Source organism: Protopterus annectens, chromosome 13.part0 (assembly GCF_019279795.1).
Source record: "Protopterus annectens isolate FY-2018-M chromosome 13.part0, PAN1.0, whole genome shotgun sequence".
Lineage (NCBI taxonomy): Eukaryota > Metazoa > Chordata > Ceratodontiformes > Protopteridae > Protopterus > Protopterus annectens.
The window spans coordinates 334435879-334454838 of NC_056747.1; the positions used below are offsets into that span (position 1 = coordinate 334435879).

At 40.6% G+C, this 18960-nt stretch overlaps 1 protein-coding gene across 1 annotated transcript in view; it reads left to right on the top strand.

The window, feature by feature from the left end:
- The first annotated feature begins 4667 nt into the window (after positions 1-4667).
- TMEM59L (transmembrane protein 59 like) overlaps positions 4668-18960 on the top strand; it is a 537787-nt gene continuing 523494 nt past the window's right edge. Inside the window, exon 1 of the mRNA XM_044053954.1 lies at positions 4668-4909. Coding sequence (XP_043909889.1) covers positions 4745-4909 — 165 coding nt within the window. The 5' untranslated portion in view covers positions 4668-4744. The remainder of the gene's footprint in view (positions 4910-18960) is intronic.

An 18960-nucleotide genomic window follows, 5' to 3' on the forward strand; every position in this document is an offset into this window, starting at 1 on the left:
TGCTGGAAAAGGGCTCAGTTTTTAGCTTTTTATTGGTTAATTTGTTTAAATCACTTTGGTCATTTGCTACTGTTATATAAAAAAAATACACTTTATGCATTGCCGCTTAGCTAGGGTTAAACTATTCCTGGTGCCGTAAAGTCTGCTCTTCAGATTTTCCCTTAGAACTAGCCAGTCTTTTAGTTTTAACACTCAAATCTGTTTCTTTGAGCTCAGCACTTGTTCAGAACTTGTTGTAAACACTAAATAAGCTACAAATTACTACAGCACTCAACTTTCCTCACTTGTCTAGAGGAAAACAGTTTTTAGTACTTAATAAATAAGCACCTATCCAGGCATGTCTAAGGGTCAGCCCCCAGTGTTTTCTCCCATCTACCTGATGAATCTGGGCATCTTGGGACAATGCAGCAATTGCCTCATGTACACTGACAACCCTCTCCTCCTACCACCCAACACTACAACCTGTGAGAGATGCACTTATATAGCCAAACTGGAAGCAAAGCTCTCTTCACCCAAGACTGGACTAGACAGTCAAGAGGACAAGGTAAACACTTGCACCACACCACACTCATCACATAGTCCTTCGAAACCTACACCACCAAAACACACACATAGCAACACAAAACACACACCCACATTCGCAGAGGCTCTCAATAAAAATCTGCTCAAGCAACAGAGACCTCCAAAACAGAAACGCATGCAACCTCCACCCCACAACACAACCCAAATGACACATAGCCCACAAACTCAGTGTGCCACTCAACTACAGTCCATAAGGCATAACAACGTACCCATCACTCTAGTCATAGGTGACTCTATAGTCAGGCACACTGATGTTCTACTCACCAGGCTAAACAAGGAGAAAGTTATTCTCAGCTGCCTGTCAGGTGCCAGGATCCGCCACATAACACACGCACTCAGGTCACTCCACAACAAGTACAAATATGACTCTGTCATTGCCTGAGATGTGCCTCCCTGGACTACATGAAAAGAGACATGGAGGAGCTCTCCGATCTTGTAGCGCAGGCAGGTATGACCCTAGTCCTGAGTAGCATCCTGCCATCACCCAGAATGATACCACAGTACAAGGACAAAATGATTGACTTCAACAATTGGCTAAGCTTCTGGTGTCATTCTAAGGGGATTCAGTATCTGTCTGCCTGGGATGACATGATCGACACACCACAATGCTTTGCCAGAGTTGGCCTGTACCTGTCGCCCTTGGGATTCCGGATACTGGCTAAGGCTCTTGCCACCCCTATAGTGCCTTTTTAGGCAAGGTTCAAATGACAAATTCACCACCGTAACAGGTACATCAAGCAAAATCTGAGGGTAATGCTACTCAATGCTAGAAGTCTAAACCTCAAAATGCATTCACTCAAGGCACTCCTTAAAATGGAGAGCATCGACATCTGTGCAGTGACAGAGACCCGATTCAAGGCTCCAGAGAGCACCGCTGCATTACCAGGCTATAATTCATACCACACCTTTTGGCTGCCACCTAACCTGGACCGAAACACTAAAGATGGAGGCGTGTCTATATTCATTATGGATATCCACACCTCCAGGCTAGTTGCTCAGCATAATGCATCCGAGATTATCCAAGTGCAACTAACTCTGGGCAAGACCGCAATCCAAATTGTAACTTGCTACAGATCCCCCACCATGCCCCAGGATTCCCACTCCTCATTTCTTGATACACAGTAAAATATTAGGGTACAACCCAACACCCTAATAATGAGCGATTTCAACTACCCCACCATTAACTTGTAAAACTACTCATGTACCAACTTTTTTACTCAATGTTTTCTGGAATTCATAAATCCGAATGCCTTGGATCAACCTATCCACATCCCCACCAGGGGCAGCAATATCCTAGACCTGGTCATTACCAACATGGGCGACCGGTGTTCCACACCAGAGGTCAATTCCTTGTTGGTCAGATCTGACCACAAGCTAATCAGCCTAGACATCAACATCCCACCCCCACCCTCCATTAAGAAAACCACCATAAAACATTTCTCCAAAGCCAACTTCATGCTTCTTAAGACAGAAGTGGCAAACTTCACAACATCCATGCAGACAGACAATAGAGATACGACTGCAGAATCCTATACAAATGCACTTTATAAGCACTTACACAAGTGCATGGATTGTGCTATCCCTAACAGAACCAAGATGCTATTATCCAAAAAAAGGAAGCCAATCTGGTGGTCCCCTGCCATAAACAAACTCTACAACAGAAGAAAGAAACTGTTGCAAAAAAGAGTAAAATCCCATGACTGGAAGAACTCCCTGGTCAGCCTCTGTAAGAAGCTGAGATCTCTCATAAAATCCTCCAAAGCTAGTTATGAAAACAAAATCGCCACTGATTCTAAAGATAACCACAAAGCATTCTATAGCTATGTCAAGAATCTCAATGGCAACACTCAGATCTGCTCTGAGTTACAGCACAATGGCACTAAATATACAGAACCAACTGATAGTGCCAACATCCTGGCAGATAGGTTCAGTGCTAACTTTACCCCCCAACCCCCTAAAGGGCCCATCTCTATACCGGAAGAATGTAAAGTTCCTGTAATCACGGCTGCACAGGTAAAAACCACACTCTCCAAAGCCAAGGACACAGCATCCATGGGACCTGACAACATCCCAGGCTGAGTTCTACATGAACTACAGAATGAACTGGCTCCCTACCTAAGCATCATGTTCAGTCATAGCCTCACCTCAGGCTTTGTGCCCACTGAATGGCGCACAGCGATGGTTATCCCACTCCACAAAGGGGGAGCCACCATGGACCCCAGGAACGACCGCCCCATTAAACTAATGAGCCTGGTCTGCAAGGCCATGGAACGTATCATCATGGAACTTAGAAACAAAAACATTGGTAATCTCCAAACTCTGGACCCCTCCCAGTTCAGGTTTGTAAAAGGCAGATCATGTCTCTTCAACCTCATTGACTTCTTTGAAGCAGTCACCAAAGCCGTAGACGAGGGTAAAGTGGTTCACACAGCCTATCTGGATCTCGCCAAAGCTTTTGATAACCATCCCCCACTCTGGAATTATAGATAAACTCACTAAACTAGGTATAAATCCCTATGTCACAAGATGGGTTGCCAACTGACTCACTGAGAGAACCTACACTGTGAAAGAAGCAGACTCTAAATCCGACTTCAGACCAATGACAAGTGGAGTACCACATGGTGCAGTCCTGGGTCCTCTCCTGTTTGGTATCTACTTTTCTGAAGTGCAGGCTAACACAGAAGGTCTGTGGCTAATGAAGTTTGCAGATGACTGTAAACTAGGAGGCATAATTGAAACTCCTAACGATGTGGACATCCTACAAAAGGGCCTCACTGAGACAGATGCCTGGTGTCAAAGCCATGGCCTAAAAGTGCCAAAAAGTGCATTGTCTTCTCCTTTGGTAAAAACTCTGTACCCATGAGCTAAAACATAGGTAGTAGTCTACTTAACACAGAAAGTGTGATAAGAGACCTTGGGACACAGGCGGACAGTAGTCTCTCCTTTGATAATCACACCGCCACAGTAGTCATGAAATCCTTCTACGTGGCACACCTCATCACAAAAGGTTTCTCATCCAGGAAAAAAGAGGTCATTGTTCCCCTCTACTTGTCACTCATTAGACCCATTATAGAGTACAACGCCCCTTTTGGTATGTACATCACAAGACATCTACACCAACTGGAAAGGCTGCAGAAATACCTCACAAAGAGGATTACTGGCCTCAAACAGATGCCCTACGCAGACCGTCTAAAAATACTCCAGCTTTACTCCGTTGCATATTGCCTACTCAGAGGCGATCTCTGCCTAACATACAAAGCTATGTCAAACCCAGAGCTGTTGGACATGCCCCACTTAAAGAAATCCCAATCCCTCCGAGCTACACACTCTAGGGACCTAAACCTTGTCACCACAATAAACAGAACATGCTGGAGGGATAGAGTCCTGTCACATGAAAATAATTTTCTTGGGTTGTGAAAGCCAGGGTATCTTTTAGGCTAGGCTTGTATAGGCTCTAGGGCCAATAGCCTAGTACCTACCTATGAACCTATCCTTCCAAAAATATATGCTAACACAAGTCCTGTTATTCTAGTAACTTTGTAAGTTTATAAGAACAATATTTAAAATTTGTCCCTATTTTTGGGTCTTTGCTCCCTCATTATTTTAGGTTTTGTCCAGATTTCTTGCACTAACAGATTGAAAGGCATACCTCTCAACCTCTTAGAGCAAAAAATCTGGACAAAGCCATGAATAATTGGGGGGCAAAGGCCCAAAAAATAGGGACAATTTTTAAACATTGCTCTTACAAACTTAGAAAATTTGGAGAATAAGAGGTTTTACACAATCATGAATTTCCCTAAGGGTATGAAGTCTGAAACTCAAATCTCTGTCATTATTTTCTGACTTCTATCGTTAATGGTTTGCCAGTGATTTGTTAGAAAACCACAATTTTATTAAAAACGGACCAAAAATATGTGATAAACATCTGGACATTCTGCGAAAATCTATACAGTTGCGACATATGTTGAAAGGTATAACTATAATCCAACTCTAAGTAACAGGAATTAAAACTGCAACCCACCACCCACTCATCCCTACACTCCCAGAATTCCTTGCAACCTACTTTTCATTACGTCACTGATTTGGAGCCTGATCTGGTTTGTGGGTAGAGCTTGTTAGCTTTTTCTCAGCATCACAAAGGCGTACATTTATATTGATAAGGATGATGGCTTGGTTCAAGACTTACGAGCTGTTGTTTTCTATCTTCTTATACCTTATGTTCTTGGTTCTAGCACTGGCAGCTGATCCCTTTGACATACAACTGGGGGATACGAATTCCTGCCAAAAACAATGCGATCTAATTTTCAGAAATAAAGATGATTCTAAAGTAAGTCTAAAAAAAATGCATGCTTATTCTGTTTGGGCACGGTGTCCTGAATGAAAGATTTGGCCTTGCCCTTTGATCATTTTATGCGTTGTGTACAGATGATTGCACTGCATTTAGGCATTTCAAATGTAAAACCCTGGCGGGGGGGTCGGTCATCTTATATATACGTGCAACGGACTAGACCACTGATTGCATAGCCTTAATGAGAGCAACGTGAATGTAGTCATTAAGGGCTTTAACTCTTATTACTGTACCAAGAGCATTATGCATTACATTGTTCCGTTCTGTATAATTTTTGCACGCATAAAGATATGTTGCAACTGTATGTTATGCCTGTCTTATGCTGCAGTGCTTGCAGAGGTGGCAGTTTTGTCTCAAAAACTGACTGCTGGTTCTCGGACCTGGAAGGCTTTTCAGACGTGATTACTTGCTTAATGTGTTTAAGATCTGAAGAGGTTAAAACAGTCTGGAGGTGCTTTTCTAGCCAAGGAAATAGAAGAGCTTGAAGAGGGAGTGAGGAAACTCCTGAGAATCAGCGAATTTATTTTGTGGAATGTAAACATAGGTTCTCCATACGAGTGGTCGTGCACCTGCGTGCGTGTCTTACTTTGCACAGTTTTATTGGTTCTGTATTTCAGGTTTTTTTTTTGTCACGTTTTCTCTGCTTATAATATGACACTGTTTATTAGGGTTGTAGTTGAATCCAGCCCTTAAACTGAAATCTGACTGGGGGTGTTGCATCACAGATTGTTAATCTGTAACTGGATAACTAAGACTACAAAGAACTTGGCTATCAGTAACTAAAAGCTGGGGACGGGGTATGTGTGTGTATTAACCGTGGTGCGAGGTTTTTACCGTTAGTTGGGATTTTGCAGCTTTTTTGTAATATCCTGGCAGCATAGCTCTCAACTGTACAGATTTTCGCAGAGTGTCCAGATTTTTGCCTCATGTTTTTGGTCCATTTTTTTTATAAAATTGTGTTTTTCTGGCAAACTGGTGCCAAATCAGTAAGGATTGAAGTCAGAAACTAAATACAGGCATTTGAGTTTCAGACTTCATACCCTTCAGAAAATTCATGCTAATGCAAAACCTGTTATTCTATCAACTTTCTAAATTTGTAAGAGCAATATTTAAAAATTGTCCCTATTTTTGGGCCATTGTCCCCCCATTATTTATGGCTTTGTCCAGATTTCTTGCTCTAAGACGTTGAGAGGTATGCCTGGCAGCGAATGTATAGATAATTGAAAGGACGAAAAGGTGGCAGCTGCCAAACAGTACCCTGCAGGTTTCTGTGTTTTATTTTTCAAGTGTTCGTCTTTAATGCAGATTTTATATATAGCTTGTGAAAATTAATTCTTCCTGTAGAAGTAGCAGTTTTTATCCATTATTAGTATTCTTAAGTGCTACTTTTATTTGCAGTCCAACATGATCAGTATTATCAGAAGGCTAGTTTATTTTGTAAATTAAGACTTTTCTAGATTGCAGCCCTTTCTGCTTCTGTATTCGGTCTTCAAATACATGGGAATAGATAGACATTTGGCTCTTTCCTTATTTGTTGTCCCTGTTGGTGATTCACACCTCATTGCTTCAGTTTTACAGCGCGTGTTTTTTTTTTCTTTTGGGGAGACACCATAGTCAAATCTGAATATCCAACTTAATTTGAGTAGAGATGAAATATATGTCAGTTTGATTCTGTCTTTCTTTTGCAGGTTGTTTGAAAATATCTATTTGTAGCCTTTCTCAAAAACAGAAAGGAAAATACAGTTGTGCAGTTAAACTCACTATAACAGTAGATGCCCTAATAGATCACTTTTGAACTATTTTAAGCTATATGGGTCCTACCCCATTACAACTCTTCAGCTTTTCAGATTTTAAGGATGTCATCCACACACCAACTGTCAGGAGCTCCATATAAATACATTTGGGATGCAAATTGCTTCAGAGCATTTTTGCCTTAGAAGAGAGACAAGGGCCCCTGAAACAACAGTGCTAACAAACAATTCAACAGTCAATCTATATACAAAAGGGATTATTCATTTATACCTTGGCAACACAAAAGAAAAAAGCTAAAATAAGAGGGTTGGAAGAAGGGGAGGCTACTGCAACTATAATATATTAGAACATCTACTTACATCCATAGTTTAGAAAACTAAAACAGAAGGGAGGAAGCCAATGAACTAAATCTCCAGAGCCACTGGAGAATGGTCCCCTGCAAAGCCCATTCTGGTCTTTGTAAATAAATCCACTCTGTAGTGCTTAAGAGTGGGCGGCCGCGGTGGTGCAGCGGTTAGCGTTGCCACCTCACAGCAAGAGGTTCTCTGGTTTGATCCTCGGCTGGGGTGCCTTCTGTGTGGAGTCTGCATGTCCTCCCTGTGGTCACATGGGTTTCCACCCACATCCCAAAGACATGCTGTAGGTGCATTGGACACTCTAAATTGGCCCTAGGCATGAGTGCATGCTTGTGTGTGCCTTCTGTGGAAGGTTGGGTGCTGGGCTGGCAACTCAACACTGTAAAACTCCACTGCCAATCATGAGCAGACAGGTGATCTGCTGTGGTGACTCCTAACCGTGGAAAGCCGAAAGAAGAAGTAGTGCTTATGAGTATGTACAAAATACCATGTTGCTGCATCTGGAGTGGTTCTAGACTCCACCTCTTTCTAGAAAGCCATAGGGAAAAAAAAAAAAACACTTGTGGAATGGGCCGTCACACTGCCTGGAAGTTTTGTTGTCATGACTATAGCAAAAGGCAATAGCATGAGACAGCCACCTGGAAAAAGTCTGCTTTGACACTGGTTGTCCTTTCATGTTGTCTGTAGGAGACAAAGAGCTGGTCAGCTTTCCTGAAGGCTAAAGTCTTCTCTAAGTAGTATTTGGGCTGCCTATGAAAATCTAGAGTGTAAGAAAATATTTTCTTTTATTCTTAGGTTCAGGAAAAAAGACTGAGATGAGTAGTCTGATCTAAAGTAAACTCTGAAACCACTGTAGGCATGAAAGAAGGGTTAGTTGTCAATGTAAACTCTGACCTTGTGAAAAATGAGATGGGACTAACTCAACATCGGTGCTTGTAACTGGGGTACTCTCCTAGCAGATATCATTGCAATGAGTAAAACAGTTATCCATGTTAAGAACCTCAATTCAGCCAGATTAGCTGGTTGAAACGAGTAAGCTTTTTAAGCACAAAGTGTAGATCCAAGGAGGAGGCAACTGTTTCTTAGGTGGATGGGTAGGCAGCACCCCTTTCAAAAACTGTTTTTACTTGAGTATGGTTAGAAGGGGGATCAAAGGGCAGCCAAGTAGAAATGGCTGACAAATGCACTTTGTTAAAGGAATGAGGTAGGCCAGAGGACAGTAGGTCACACAAATGGGTTTTGTATTAGAACATTACCCCACCAGATGCGCAGTAGCAAGGACCACCCAAGCCCCGCCCAGCACTCTGCGCATGATGCTTATTTTGAAAACTGTAAACATGGCAAAACAATCCTCAGAAAAATGAGTTTGCTGAACATTGTAATTATTTCAATACAAAGCCTTTTCTCCCTTATTTGCTGGTACCAGGATTTCCAATTTGCAGTGATCAAAAGCTTCGATATATTTATTACATCTTAGACTAAATAATTTGGCAGACCGTGTACATCCAAACAGATTTACCTATTCAAACTAACACAGAATATGCTGCATTTATGAAAAAGTATTACGCTGAGAATTACAATTCTTTAAAGGAGAGGGGTGCGAACACATAATATGCTGCATGTATAAAAACTATTACATAGACTTAAAATTCCTATTCTGTAAAGGTGCGGATGACAACCTTTCTGGGAGGTCTTGCCCCCCCTGTAAAAGCAATTACTGCACATTATACCAGAGAAAGGTTGGGGGGTCCACGAGTTATGGGCATGGACTGCAAAGCGGGAACTTGTGGATACTGCTACATACTGCCCTTCTGACCCCCTTCTTACCCTACAACACAGTATGTGGTTAAGTGCAAAGTGGCAAAGCAAGTCAGACACCCAGGTAATATAGAAAATGAAGATAAGTTTATTTAATCTCTGTTTTACATTTCATGTACTGAAAGTTGTGGTAACTCTAAGGATGAAGCCTGTATTAAAAATGGTCAGAGAATGAATATTCACAATGGATATTCACCATGTCACTGTATAATCTGCATGGCTTGTCACTCAGTCATGTCAGTCATGTAGGCCACGCCCATTCCTGCGCAAAAATCGCGTTGGGGTAATGTTCTAATACAAAGCCCACAAATGATAACGAACCAGAGGCAGCTTGGTGAGGGTCCTGGTTTCTGTACTGGCACCAACTAGGAAATCTTTTCCATTTGCACATGTATGGATTTCTTAGTAGCATTTTTTTGTCTATGTAGCAGATGCTAAAGGATTCTCAAAAAAAGCGCCTAAGGTTGATCACCAGTTTAGTACAGTTCATTTGGGACGAAAAGGACTCATGGCCTGCTGTTTCCATTTTGAGTAGTGCATCTTCCTGAAAGCCAGGAAATAAAGCTTCAGACAAATCACAGCTGCCATTTGACAGTTTCAAATAGATTGAGATGTGGGATAAAGTTGTCAAATATTCTGATTTCTCTCCTCTCCCTGTCAAAATGGGTGTACCTCAAGGGTCTATTCTAGGGCCTTTTTAATATCTTTACTAATCAGCTCTATACCTCCTGTCCTCAGTCATCTTTAGTGCAATATGCAGATGACTCTACAGTCATCACCACAGCCAACTCTGCCTCTCTTCTCAGCTACTCAGGCATCTTTTAACTTAGTTGAAACATGGCTCTCCAACAACCAACTCATCCTTAACCATAAAAAAAACAAAGCTGTTACTCTTCCTACCTAAAAAGTTCATAAATATTAAACCCTCATTCTCCATACAGTTCCTTAATAACACTCCCATTCAGGTAGAATCCAGCACTAAGATCTTAGGTGTAACTATCGACGATCAGCTTAAATTTGACTTGCATGTTAATAACTGTATCAAAAAGACATTCAAAATTAGGGCTCCTTTAACATAACAAGAAATTCCTTACATCTGAAGCCAAGATTGCTCTCTCTCTTACCTACCTTCTACCCAGTCTAATGTACAGTTCTCATATTCACACAAATCTTAACTCAGCACTCCTGACCAAACTCAAATCTACCTACTACAAGGTAGCTAGATTTGCTGCCCAACAAACCTACAAATCCCATCACTATCTCTCTCTAAAACACCTAAACTGGCTTGAATTACCCCACCAACTTCTCCTCTCTCAGCTCCAGATCATCCATTCTATCCTATACCAGCTTTCCTACTGCCCAGCACTATCCCCTCTCCTCTCCCATTATTCTTCCTCCAGACCTCTCCGAAGCTCTAACCAAGACCTACTACAAATCTACAAACCCAAGTCTAAATCTGGACACAACATGTACAGCTGTCACCCCACTATTGCCCGGAATATGCTCCCACTAGAAATCAGGACCCTTACACATCCTAAACAATTTAAGACAGCCATCAAAGAGCACTTTTAAAAGTCACTGGTCCTGCCACTGCACTCTCCTTCCTTAACATCCCCTACTTCTCATACCTTAATGCACTTTCTGCACTTAACTCACTCTTCTCACTAGCTCTCTCTAATCTTCCTTGACTACTGTCTTCTAAAATCTGTTAACCAAATTGCCTCAGAGAAACATTCTATTGTAATTGTCTTGCCTTCATGCAACTACATCATGATAAAACTTTTTTTTAACCACTTACGCCCCAAAACTATACTTATGTTAATGACCTATTTATTTTTATACATCTTGAAATAGTTATGCTATACTCCTGATTATTGACACTGTATAACATTGTATTGCTACTTAATACCTTGTACTCATAAAATCGTCTAAGGCCAGCTTCGAGAGAATAATTGCACAGGACACTAAGGATAATCACAAGGCTTTCTTTAGTTATGTTAGGAACCTGGGTGGGAATTACCCGATATGCTCAGAATTAGTCCAAAATGACAAAAAATACACCAAACCCACAGACATTGCCAACATCCTAGCTGACAGGTTCAGCGCAAACTCCCCCCCCCCCCCACCAAAAGGGTAAATATCTATCCCAGCAGAGTGCTGCCCCCATGACATCTCAGATGCTCAGGTAAGAGCTGCCCTCTCCAAAGCAAAAAACACAGCATCAATGGGACCAGACAGTGTCCCAGGCTGCGTCCTACATGAACTCCAAGAAGAGCTAAACCCAAACATAAAACTACTGTTCAGTCTCAGTGTTACTACAGGATATGTACCCAAAGAGTGGCGTACAGCAACAGTGGTCCCTCTCCACAAAGGTGGTGCCTCAACGGATCCTGGAAACTATCGCCGCATAAGCCTGACTAGCTTGGTCTGCAAAGCTATGGAAAGGATCATCATGGACCTCATAAATAAAGATATTGGGGACCTACAGACACTGGATCCTACCCAGTTCGGCTTTGTTAAGGGCAGATCCTGCCTCTTAAACCTGGTTGATTTCTTTGAAACAGTCACCAAGGCCATTGACGAGGGGAAGGTGGTCCACACAGCCTACCTGGACCTCGCAAAAGCCTTCGATACAATACCCCACTCGGGCATTATAGATAAGCTCACCAGCTTAAATATAAACCCCTATGTCACTAGATGGGTTGCAAACTGGCTCAAGGACAGAACCCACATGGTTAGAATTGCTGGAGCCATGTCAGACTCCAAACCAGTTACAAGTGGCGTCCTACAAAGCTCAGTCCTGGGACCTCTCTTGTTCGGCATATAATTCTCTGAAGTACAGGCCAACACGGAAGGACTGTGGCTGACAAAGTTCGCAGATGACTGCAAACTGGGCGCCATAATCGACTCTCCAGCCGACACAAGCATCCTCCAAAAGAGCCTCATAGAAACAGACAACTGGTGCCAGAGCCATGGCCTCAAGCTAAACGCCAAAAAGTGTATAGTCATCCCCTTTGGCAAAAACAAAGTGCCCACAAATTACCACATAGGTGGCAATCCATTAAGTACAGAAGAAGTAATTAGGGACCTGGGGACCCAAGTTGACAGCAATCTCTCATTTGACAACCATGTGGCAAAAGTGTTTAGAAAAACATTTTATATAGCCCACCTAATCATGAAGGGATTCACATCTAGATCAGGGGAGGTCATCGTGCCTCTTTACTCATCCCTCATCAGGCCCATAATTGAGTACAATGCCCCTTTTGGGATGTACCTTACCAGACACCTGCAGCAACTGGAAAGACCCCAAAAGTACCTCACCAAGAGGATCAAAGGGCTCAAACAGATGCCATATGCTGCCCAGTTAAAGAAACTCCAGCTCTACTCAGTGGCATACCGCCTGCTCAAAGGCGATCTGTGCCTGACGTATAAAGCCATGTCCAACCCGGAATTAATGGACATGCTGCACCTCAGAAAATCCAAATCCCATCGATCTACGCGCTCGAGAGACTTGAACCTCAGCACTGAAATAAATAGGACATGCTGGAGGGGCAGATTCATAACCCAGAGGCTCCCTTCACTCTGGAATAAAATCCCAGTCCAGGTTAGGCAGAGTCCCTCATTGACTCTCTTCAAGAGGAATCTTGATGAGTGGATGGGAGATCGTAGGTTTACCCCGGGTATCACTTCTGTGTCACTGTTAGACAGAGGCACAGTATACTAACCTCGAAAAAGGGCATAGCAAAATTAATTTAAAATGGGTGGTGAAAGCCAAACACACTCTGGCTAGGCTTATAAATGCCCTAGGGCAGATAGCCTAGTATGAACCTATGAACCTATAATAATCCTGTAACATTGCTGTTTAATGCTAATTTGTAATGAAACTTGTATAATATGTTGGAGCTTTTCTCCCTGGGCCACCGCTGAAAAAGTGCTCTTCAGCTCATTCGGACAGTCCCGGTCAACATATGTAAAATAAATAAATAAAATTTAGCTGTGTATATTTCAGATGTACATGACTTGAGCATTCTGAATACTATCCTTAAATCAGTATATACAATCTTAGCGAAGAAAACAAGCCATGAAAATGTGAAATGAACTGCTTAAATAACTCCACCAAATTTTCTTTCTTATCACAATAGTGACTTTTAAAGATAACATGAGTTATTTTTTTTTTCTTCCTCTGTTTCCCATCTGTGCCTCATTTTGCAGTCTCTTTGTACACTATTTTAACTATCTGTGTGGTATTACCCAAACTACAGGACTGCTTACCCTTAACTGCTCTAAATTCCTGTAACACAAACCCAATCAGATTGCTGTAAGAATGTCACTTCATTTCATCCTTGAATACTAGGAACACCACTGTATTACTTTTCTGAGAGGTAATTGCTTACTCTTTCCAGCTCATAGAAATGCAGTTTATCTAGATACTATTCTTTCTTAGCTTCAAAACTACATACCAGGAACATTACTTATGCCCACAGATCCACAAATGATAATAGGCAAATGCTAGGCCCTCCTAAAAAAAAAAATGAGGAACTCGTCCTGAACAACCATAAACAAAAATAAATAAATATATACCTCTAACCAACTCGTGTGTGTGTGTGTGTGTGTGTGTGTGTGTGTGTGTGTGTGTGTGTGTGTGTGTGTAAAGAGCTTAGTTCTGTCAAGATAATAACTGAATCGCCATGCACATCCAAAGTGTAAAGAATCTTTTCTCTCTTGTGTTTTGGTTCTGATTAGAAAATGGAGGTTGATGGCTTGATTCAGTGAGATCTCTGAAACAACCTTGGGCATAAAATAAGGATTTGTATGCACAGTGCCCCTATCTTTTTGGAATGCCAGATAGGGTTTGCCCATCATGAGAACTTAAAATGCAGCTACTCTTCTTGCAGATGTCAGAACAATAAGAAAAGCAGTTTTCCAAGTAATGAACTTTAAAATCAGCTTGACAAGCGGGTTCAGAGGGTGGCATAGCTTTTCCAATAGAAAGTTGAGATCTTAAGTAGGAGGAACCTGTCATGAGAAGGTTTGAGGAGTAAAATTCCTTTTAGAAACTGTTTAACAAAAATAGAAACTCAATAGGAGGATCCATGGTCAGACATGCAAAATAGCTGCAAGGATGTACCTTTATAGTAACATAAGATAGGCCAGAAGGTAGTAACTTGAACATATTTAAGCACCAGTGGTACAAAATCCTTGCTGAATCCCAGGTTATTGGGCTAAAAAAACAACTGGAAAACCCATTCCACTTGCCAATATGTAATTTTCTAGTAGCAGGCTTTCTTGCTTTTTTGGCACCTGCTGAACGTCTTTGTGAAAGACATGCCTAAAAGGTATCAAAATTGAGTCATCAATCAGTTGCAGTTGTTTGATGTCAGGGTGCATCAAACTCCCCTTGCCCTGTGTGAGTAGATCCAATCTGTAAGGAAGCTTGAGATAATTGCCTGTGATCAGTTCATAAGAAGGGAATTACCGCAATGATTTTTGAAAAGTCTTTCTGAATCTTTAGAATTACTCTTGAAATTATTGGAAAGAATGGAAATGAATAAAGGAACATCCCCAACCAGGTGAGTGAAAAAGCATCTGTTTTCCAGGCCTGCTTGTATGGGGGTCCTGGAACACAACCCATTTAGTTGTCTGTTTTGAAAGGAGACCGTGAGATGTACTTGAGGTGTTCTTCACATCTGTATTAACTCGGGGAAGACCTGTACACTGTGTTTCCAATTGTGAGGGTCTGCATTATGTTCTGCACCGGCATTATGTAAGAAGTTTTGAGTTGAGGTGTGTTGTAGAGCTACCGCCCAAGCAATTATTGCCAGCTGACGTGTGGGGATGGGGGATATAACGCGGTGCCCCTTGTTTATGTATCACATTACTGTGGTTCTGTCTGCTGTGATCTGCAAGGCACCTGGGCCCCAGAGATAATGCGGAGACTTTATGTATGGCATGATTCACTGCCAACATTTCTAATACATTTATGTGCTTTGATCTGTCTGAACTGTCCTGCAGTCCTTGCATTTTACTTCCATAGAAATTGCTCCCCAAACAAAATCTGAGGAATCAGCACAGATTGCTATGGAGTGGGTGGAGAAAAAGGAAAAGCTGGAGTGTGAGCCATCTGATCCCTCCATAAATGCAGTTCTGATTTAATAAACCCCAAGAATGAAATCTGAAACTCCACAGGATGAGAATGTTGGATCCACATGTTTTTGAGGTACCACTGAGTCTTTCTCATGTGTAATCTGGCAAAGGGTATTTCTATAGTGTTTAATCGGCCCTTGCTGCATTGTATATACACACATACAGATGTCAATGCCATTGTAAATAGCAGAATCTTTAAATCTTAACTTTTTTGCTTTGAATTATGCATGCTGTACTGCAGTATATTTTTATGTAAAATCTTGTCTGCGTTTTCATTTTAATGTTCACTAACCATGATATTTATTGATGTCGTATTGTCACTTCTTTTGTACAGTGGTTACTACCATAGGGCATATGTTGTGGCTGAAAAGCATATCTGGATCATCCCACTTCTCTGGTTAAAAAAAAGCATAATAAGTAATGTAAAAAATCCAACCTAAGGCACAGAAACATGGCAGAATTCTTATTAAAACTGTAGAAGTTTAATAAAACAAAAAACAATGACAGTTAGTGCTGTCACACAAAGTGATTCTTCAGACCATAAAAACTAAAATGAAATATCATTAAATAGTATGAACAATTAAGCAATTAGAGAACAAGCAATTAATGTTGAACACCTCTGGATTTCAGCAGATGTTTTAAAGAAACCTTCCCATTTAAACTGGGTAATTTATCAGCTTGTAAATTGACAATCCAGTGTAGCTCCCTTAACTCTGTAAAATGTCTTGTATCACCTTCACGTTGTGTTTGATGGATTACTTCTGTTATTCTAAAATTAAAAGTATGAATGGCACTGGTCACTAATGTATGCTTGGCTAGAGCACTTATGATATCCCCCACCAGAGTACTGTATAAATGCTCTGTTGTTCTTTCATGTAATGTCCGATTACTTTTTACATACATAAGAACCACTACATGCAGAGCAGGTTGCCAGGTAAACTAAGTTGGAAGTATGATAATCTACTGATACTTTAAAGTTATAAGTGTAGCTAGTAAGGGGACGGGTAAAGGTGTTACTAACTTCTATATACTTGCAAAAAGTATATCAAAAACACTTCCTCACACCCTGTGCACAGTTAAAGCTCATAACTGGATGCACTTTTATAGTACAATTGTCTCTTCAGGGACTTTCTATTTTTTATGTCTAAATCTAGGTCTGTCACCAACTACTGCACCTATGGTGTCATCAGTCTGTAAAGTGGACCACTTCTAATAACCCTGCATATCACTTCCACATCACTTGTAAAATATAGAGAAATAGGTAGCCCGTCTAAGTCATTCTTTTGAGTGTCTAAACCCTCATTAGTATTTAACAGTAATATCTGAGAAATATGGTCTAGCTTTACTGGTTCTTTGGCTCCTGGCTAAAGTACAGGCTTTATCAATTTCCTTGTGTCCATAGCCTCGCCATCTAAATTCAGACATTAGACAGGGTAAATAGTGGCTAAACCTCTCATCGAGGTTATTAAGTCTATGCGTAAGGTTTGCCCCTTTAGAATATTTTTATAAGTAAATGCAGGATGCATACTATGTCTTTGTAAAACTGCATTACGTCTGCATGTTTTCCTAAAGAGACCTGTATTTAAACTGCCATTGGCATCCTTATCTATTAACACATTCAGAAAATGTATAGAAGAGAGAGACTGCTTCCTTGCAAACTTCAAGAAAGTAGTGGTTGTATGTAAATAGGAAATAAATCCTTGTAGACTCTCCAAGTGTCCCTTCCACAACAAAAATATATCGTCCACAAATCTTCTGTAGAATATAACATGGTCCACTCATTCATGTCCAAGAAAAACATGCCCTTCTTCTCACTGAGCATGTTGGCGTAACTATTGGCACAAGCTGTGCCCATAGCTACGCCAACCTTTTGTAAAAATATAAAATTCTCAAATACAAATGCATTATTTTCTAGTACAATCTCCGGAAACAAGCACAACAAATCTATTAACTGTGGAGAAAAATTATTAAGTTGTAAGAAATCCTTAGTCATCTCAATGCCTGCTATATTTGGAATCACAGTAAAAAGTGATTCCACGTCCAAAGTGACTAAGAGGCAATGGGTAATAGGACCATTCCATGAAATAAATTCATAAAAATCACACAAACTATTTAGTATCTTTTAAAACACAATGGACTCCATTCAAAACTTGCTTAAAATATTTCTCCACAAAAATGGAGAAAGGTTCTGTAATTCACCCCTTACCAAACACTATGGGCCTAAAGGGTGGATTAGAAAAATTCTTATGAATTTTAGGGAGTCCATGGAATGAAGGGTATAGTAGGGAATTGTACTGTCAAATAATCAAACAAAGTAAAAGTTATTAAATGAGTATCTAAATCTTGTAGCACAGCATCAATATTCCTTTTTAATAAAGCTATTTGTCCAACATCAATAGGCATATAAACAGTTTCATCAGTGAGTAGAGACATAATGCCAGTCTTATAGTAGCTGTAGTCCAAAACCACAACAGCCCCACCTTTGCCACTGATTTAATCATGATGTCACCATCATTACGTAACTCTTTGAGCGCTTCATTTTTTTCTTGCATCAAATTATAAAAAAATATTATTCCTTTCAAACACTCTACCAGCAGCATTAACATCATGAAACTGTCTGAACAAGTCTAATTAACATTTCTTACAAAAAGTCTCCAGGGCCCAATTCAAAACTGGTTGATAAACACTCAGTTTCCGAAAATCATATGACTGATTATTAACAAGAAAAATAGTCTTTAACATGACATTCCTGGCAAATGTTCTAATGTCAAGTACAACATCATTAAAATTAGCTTTCTGCACTGGTATAAAAGATAAACCATGTTCCAGCACAGAAATCTGAGGCGGAGTTAAGTACTTAAATTAACAACAAAGGACTCTTCATGTGTTGCAGATATTTCCTCATCGTTGACGATGGTGGAGGGTCGAGTTGCTGCCTCCTCAGTTTCCTCCCTCGACTGAACGATCTCCCCTTGTATTCCATTTCCATTTCCATCTGTTTGAAGGGTAGAGGGAGAGATAGGGAGGAAAAATTCTGTGGTGCAGAGTCGTATTGTTTCTTGCTCAGTGAAACAGGATGTATCTTCGGACGTACGACCAGTGGCTCCTCCTGTAATGCCTTCAGAGGTGGAGCCAAGGGAGGTAGGCACTTCAATAGGATTGAGAGCCTCAGGGGGCATGGTGAAGGTCTCGTTTGAATTGGTGCTGCTCTGTCCAACCACAGCATTGTCGAAACTTGGCCTCTGTTGTTCATAAAAATCGCGATTCAGTTTCCTTGTTTTCTGTGCTCGTAAATGAGTTTCATATGCAGCAGTGTTGTCCATAATTTCATCAAGAACATTTAGACAGGTCTCATCAGAATAAAAAAGAAACCACCACCAGTATCTCTAATAAATTTAATGAAACTCTGACGTCTTGGCCAAAGCCTTCAAGGAGTATAACACAAAGTAAAAAATTTGCCCCATATATACACATACAAATACATCAATTAAACAATCATACAATTAAAGTAGTACTCTCCAATTACATTCTTCATTTAGTCCCCTTGGAGACGGGGTGTCAAATTTTAAAATGTAGGTAGATTCTTTTAAGATTCTTTTAAAAATAGAATTTTAAAGCATGAGGGATATTGCTAATAAAAAAGCAGAGAGCTCCATAGCTGAACATTTTAGTTTGTTTCATGACTGAGAAAGTAAAGAGCTACAAGGCACTGTTTCGGAAAAAATACAAATATCTAGATTTGATGTTTCTTTTGTCAAGAAACAGTTGCTTTTAAAATAATCTACCTACATTTTAAAATTTGACACCCTGTCTCCAAGGGAACTAAATGAAGAATTTAATTGTATGATTGTTTGTTTAATTGATGTATTTGCATGTGTATGTATGGGGCAAGTTTTTTACTTTGTGTTATGCTCCTTGAAGACTTTGGCCGAGACTTCAGAGTTTCATTAAATTTGTTGG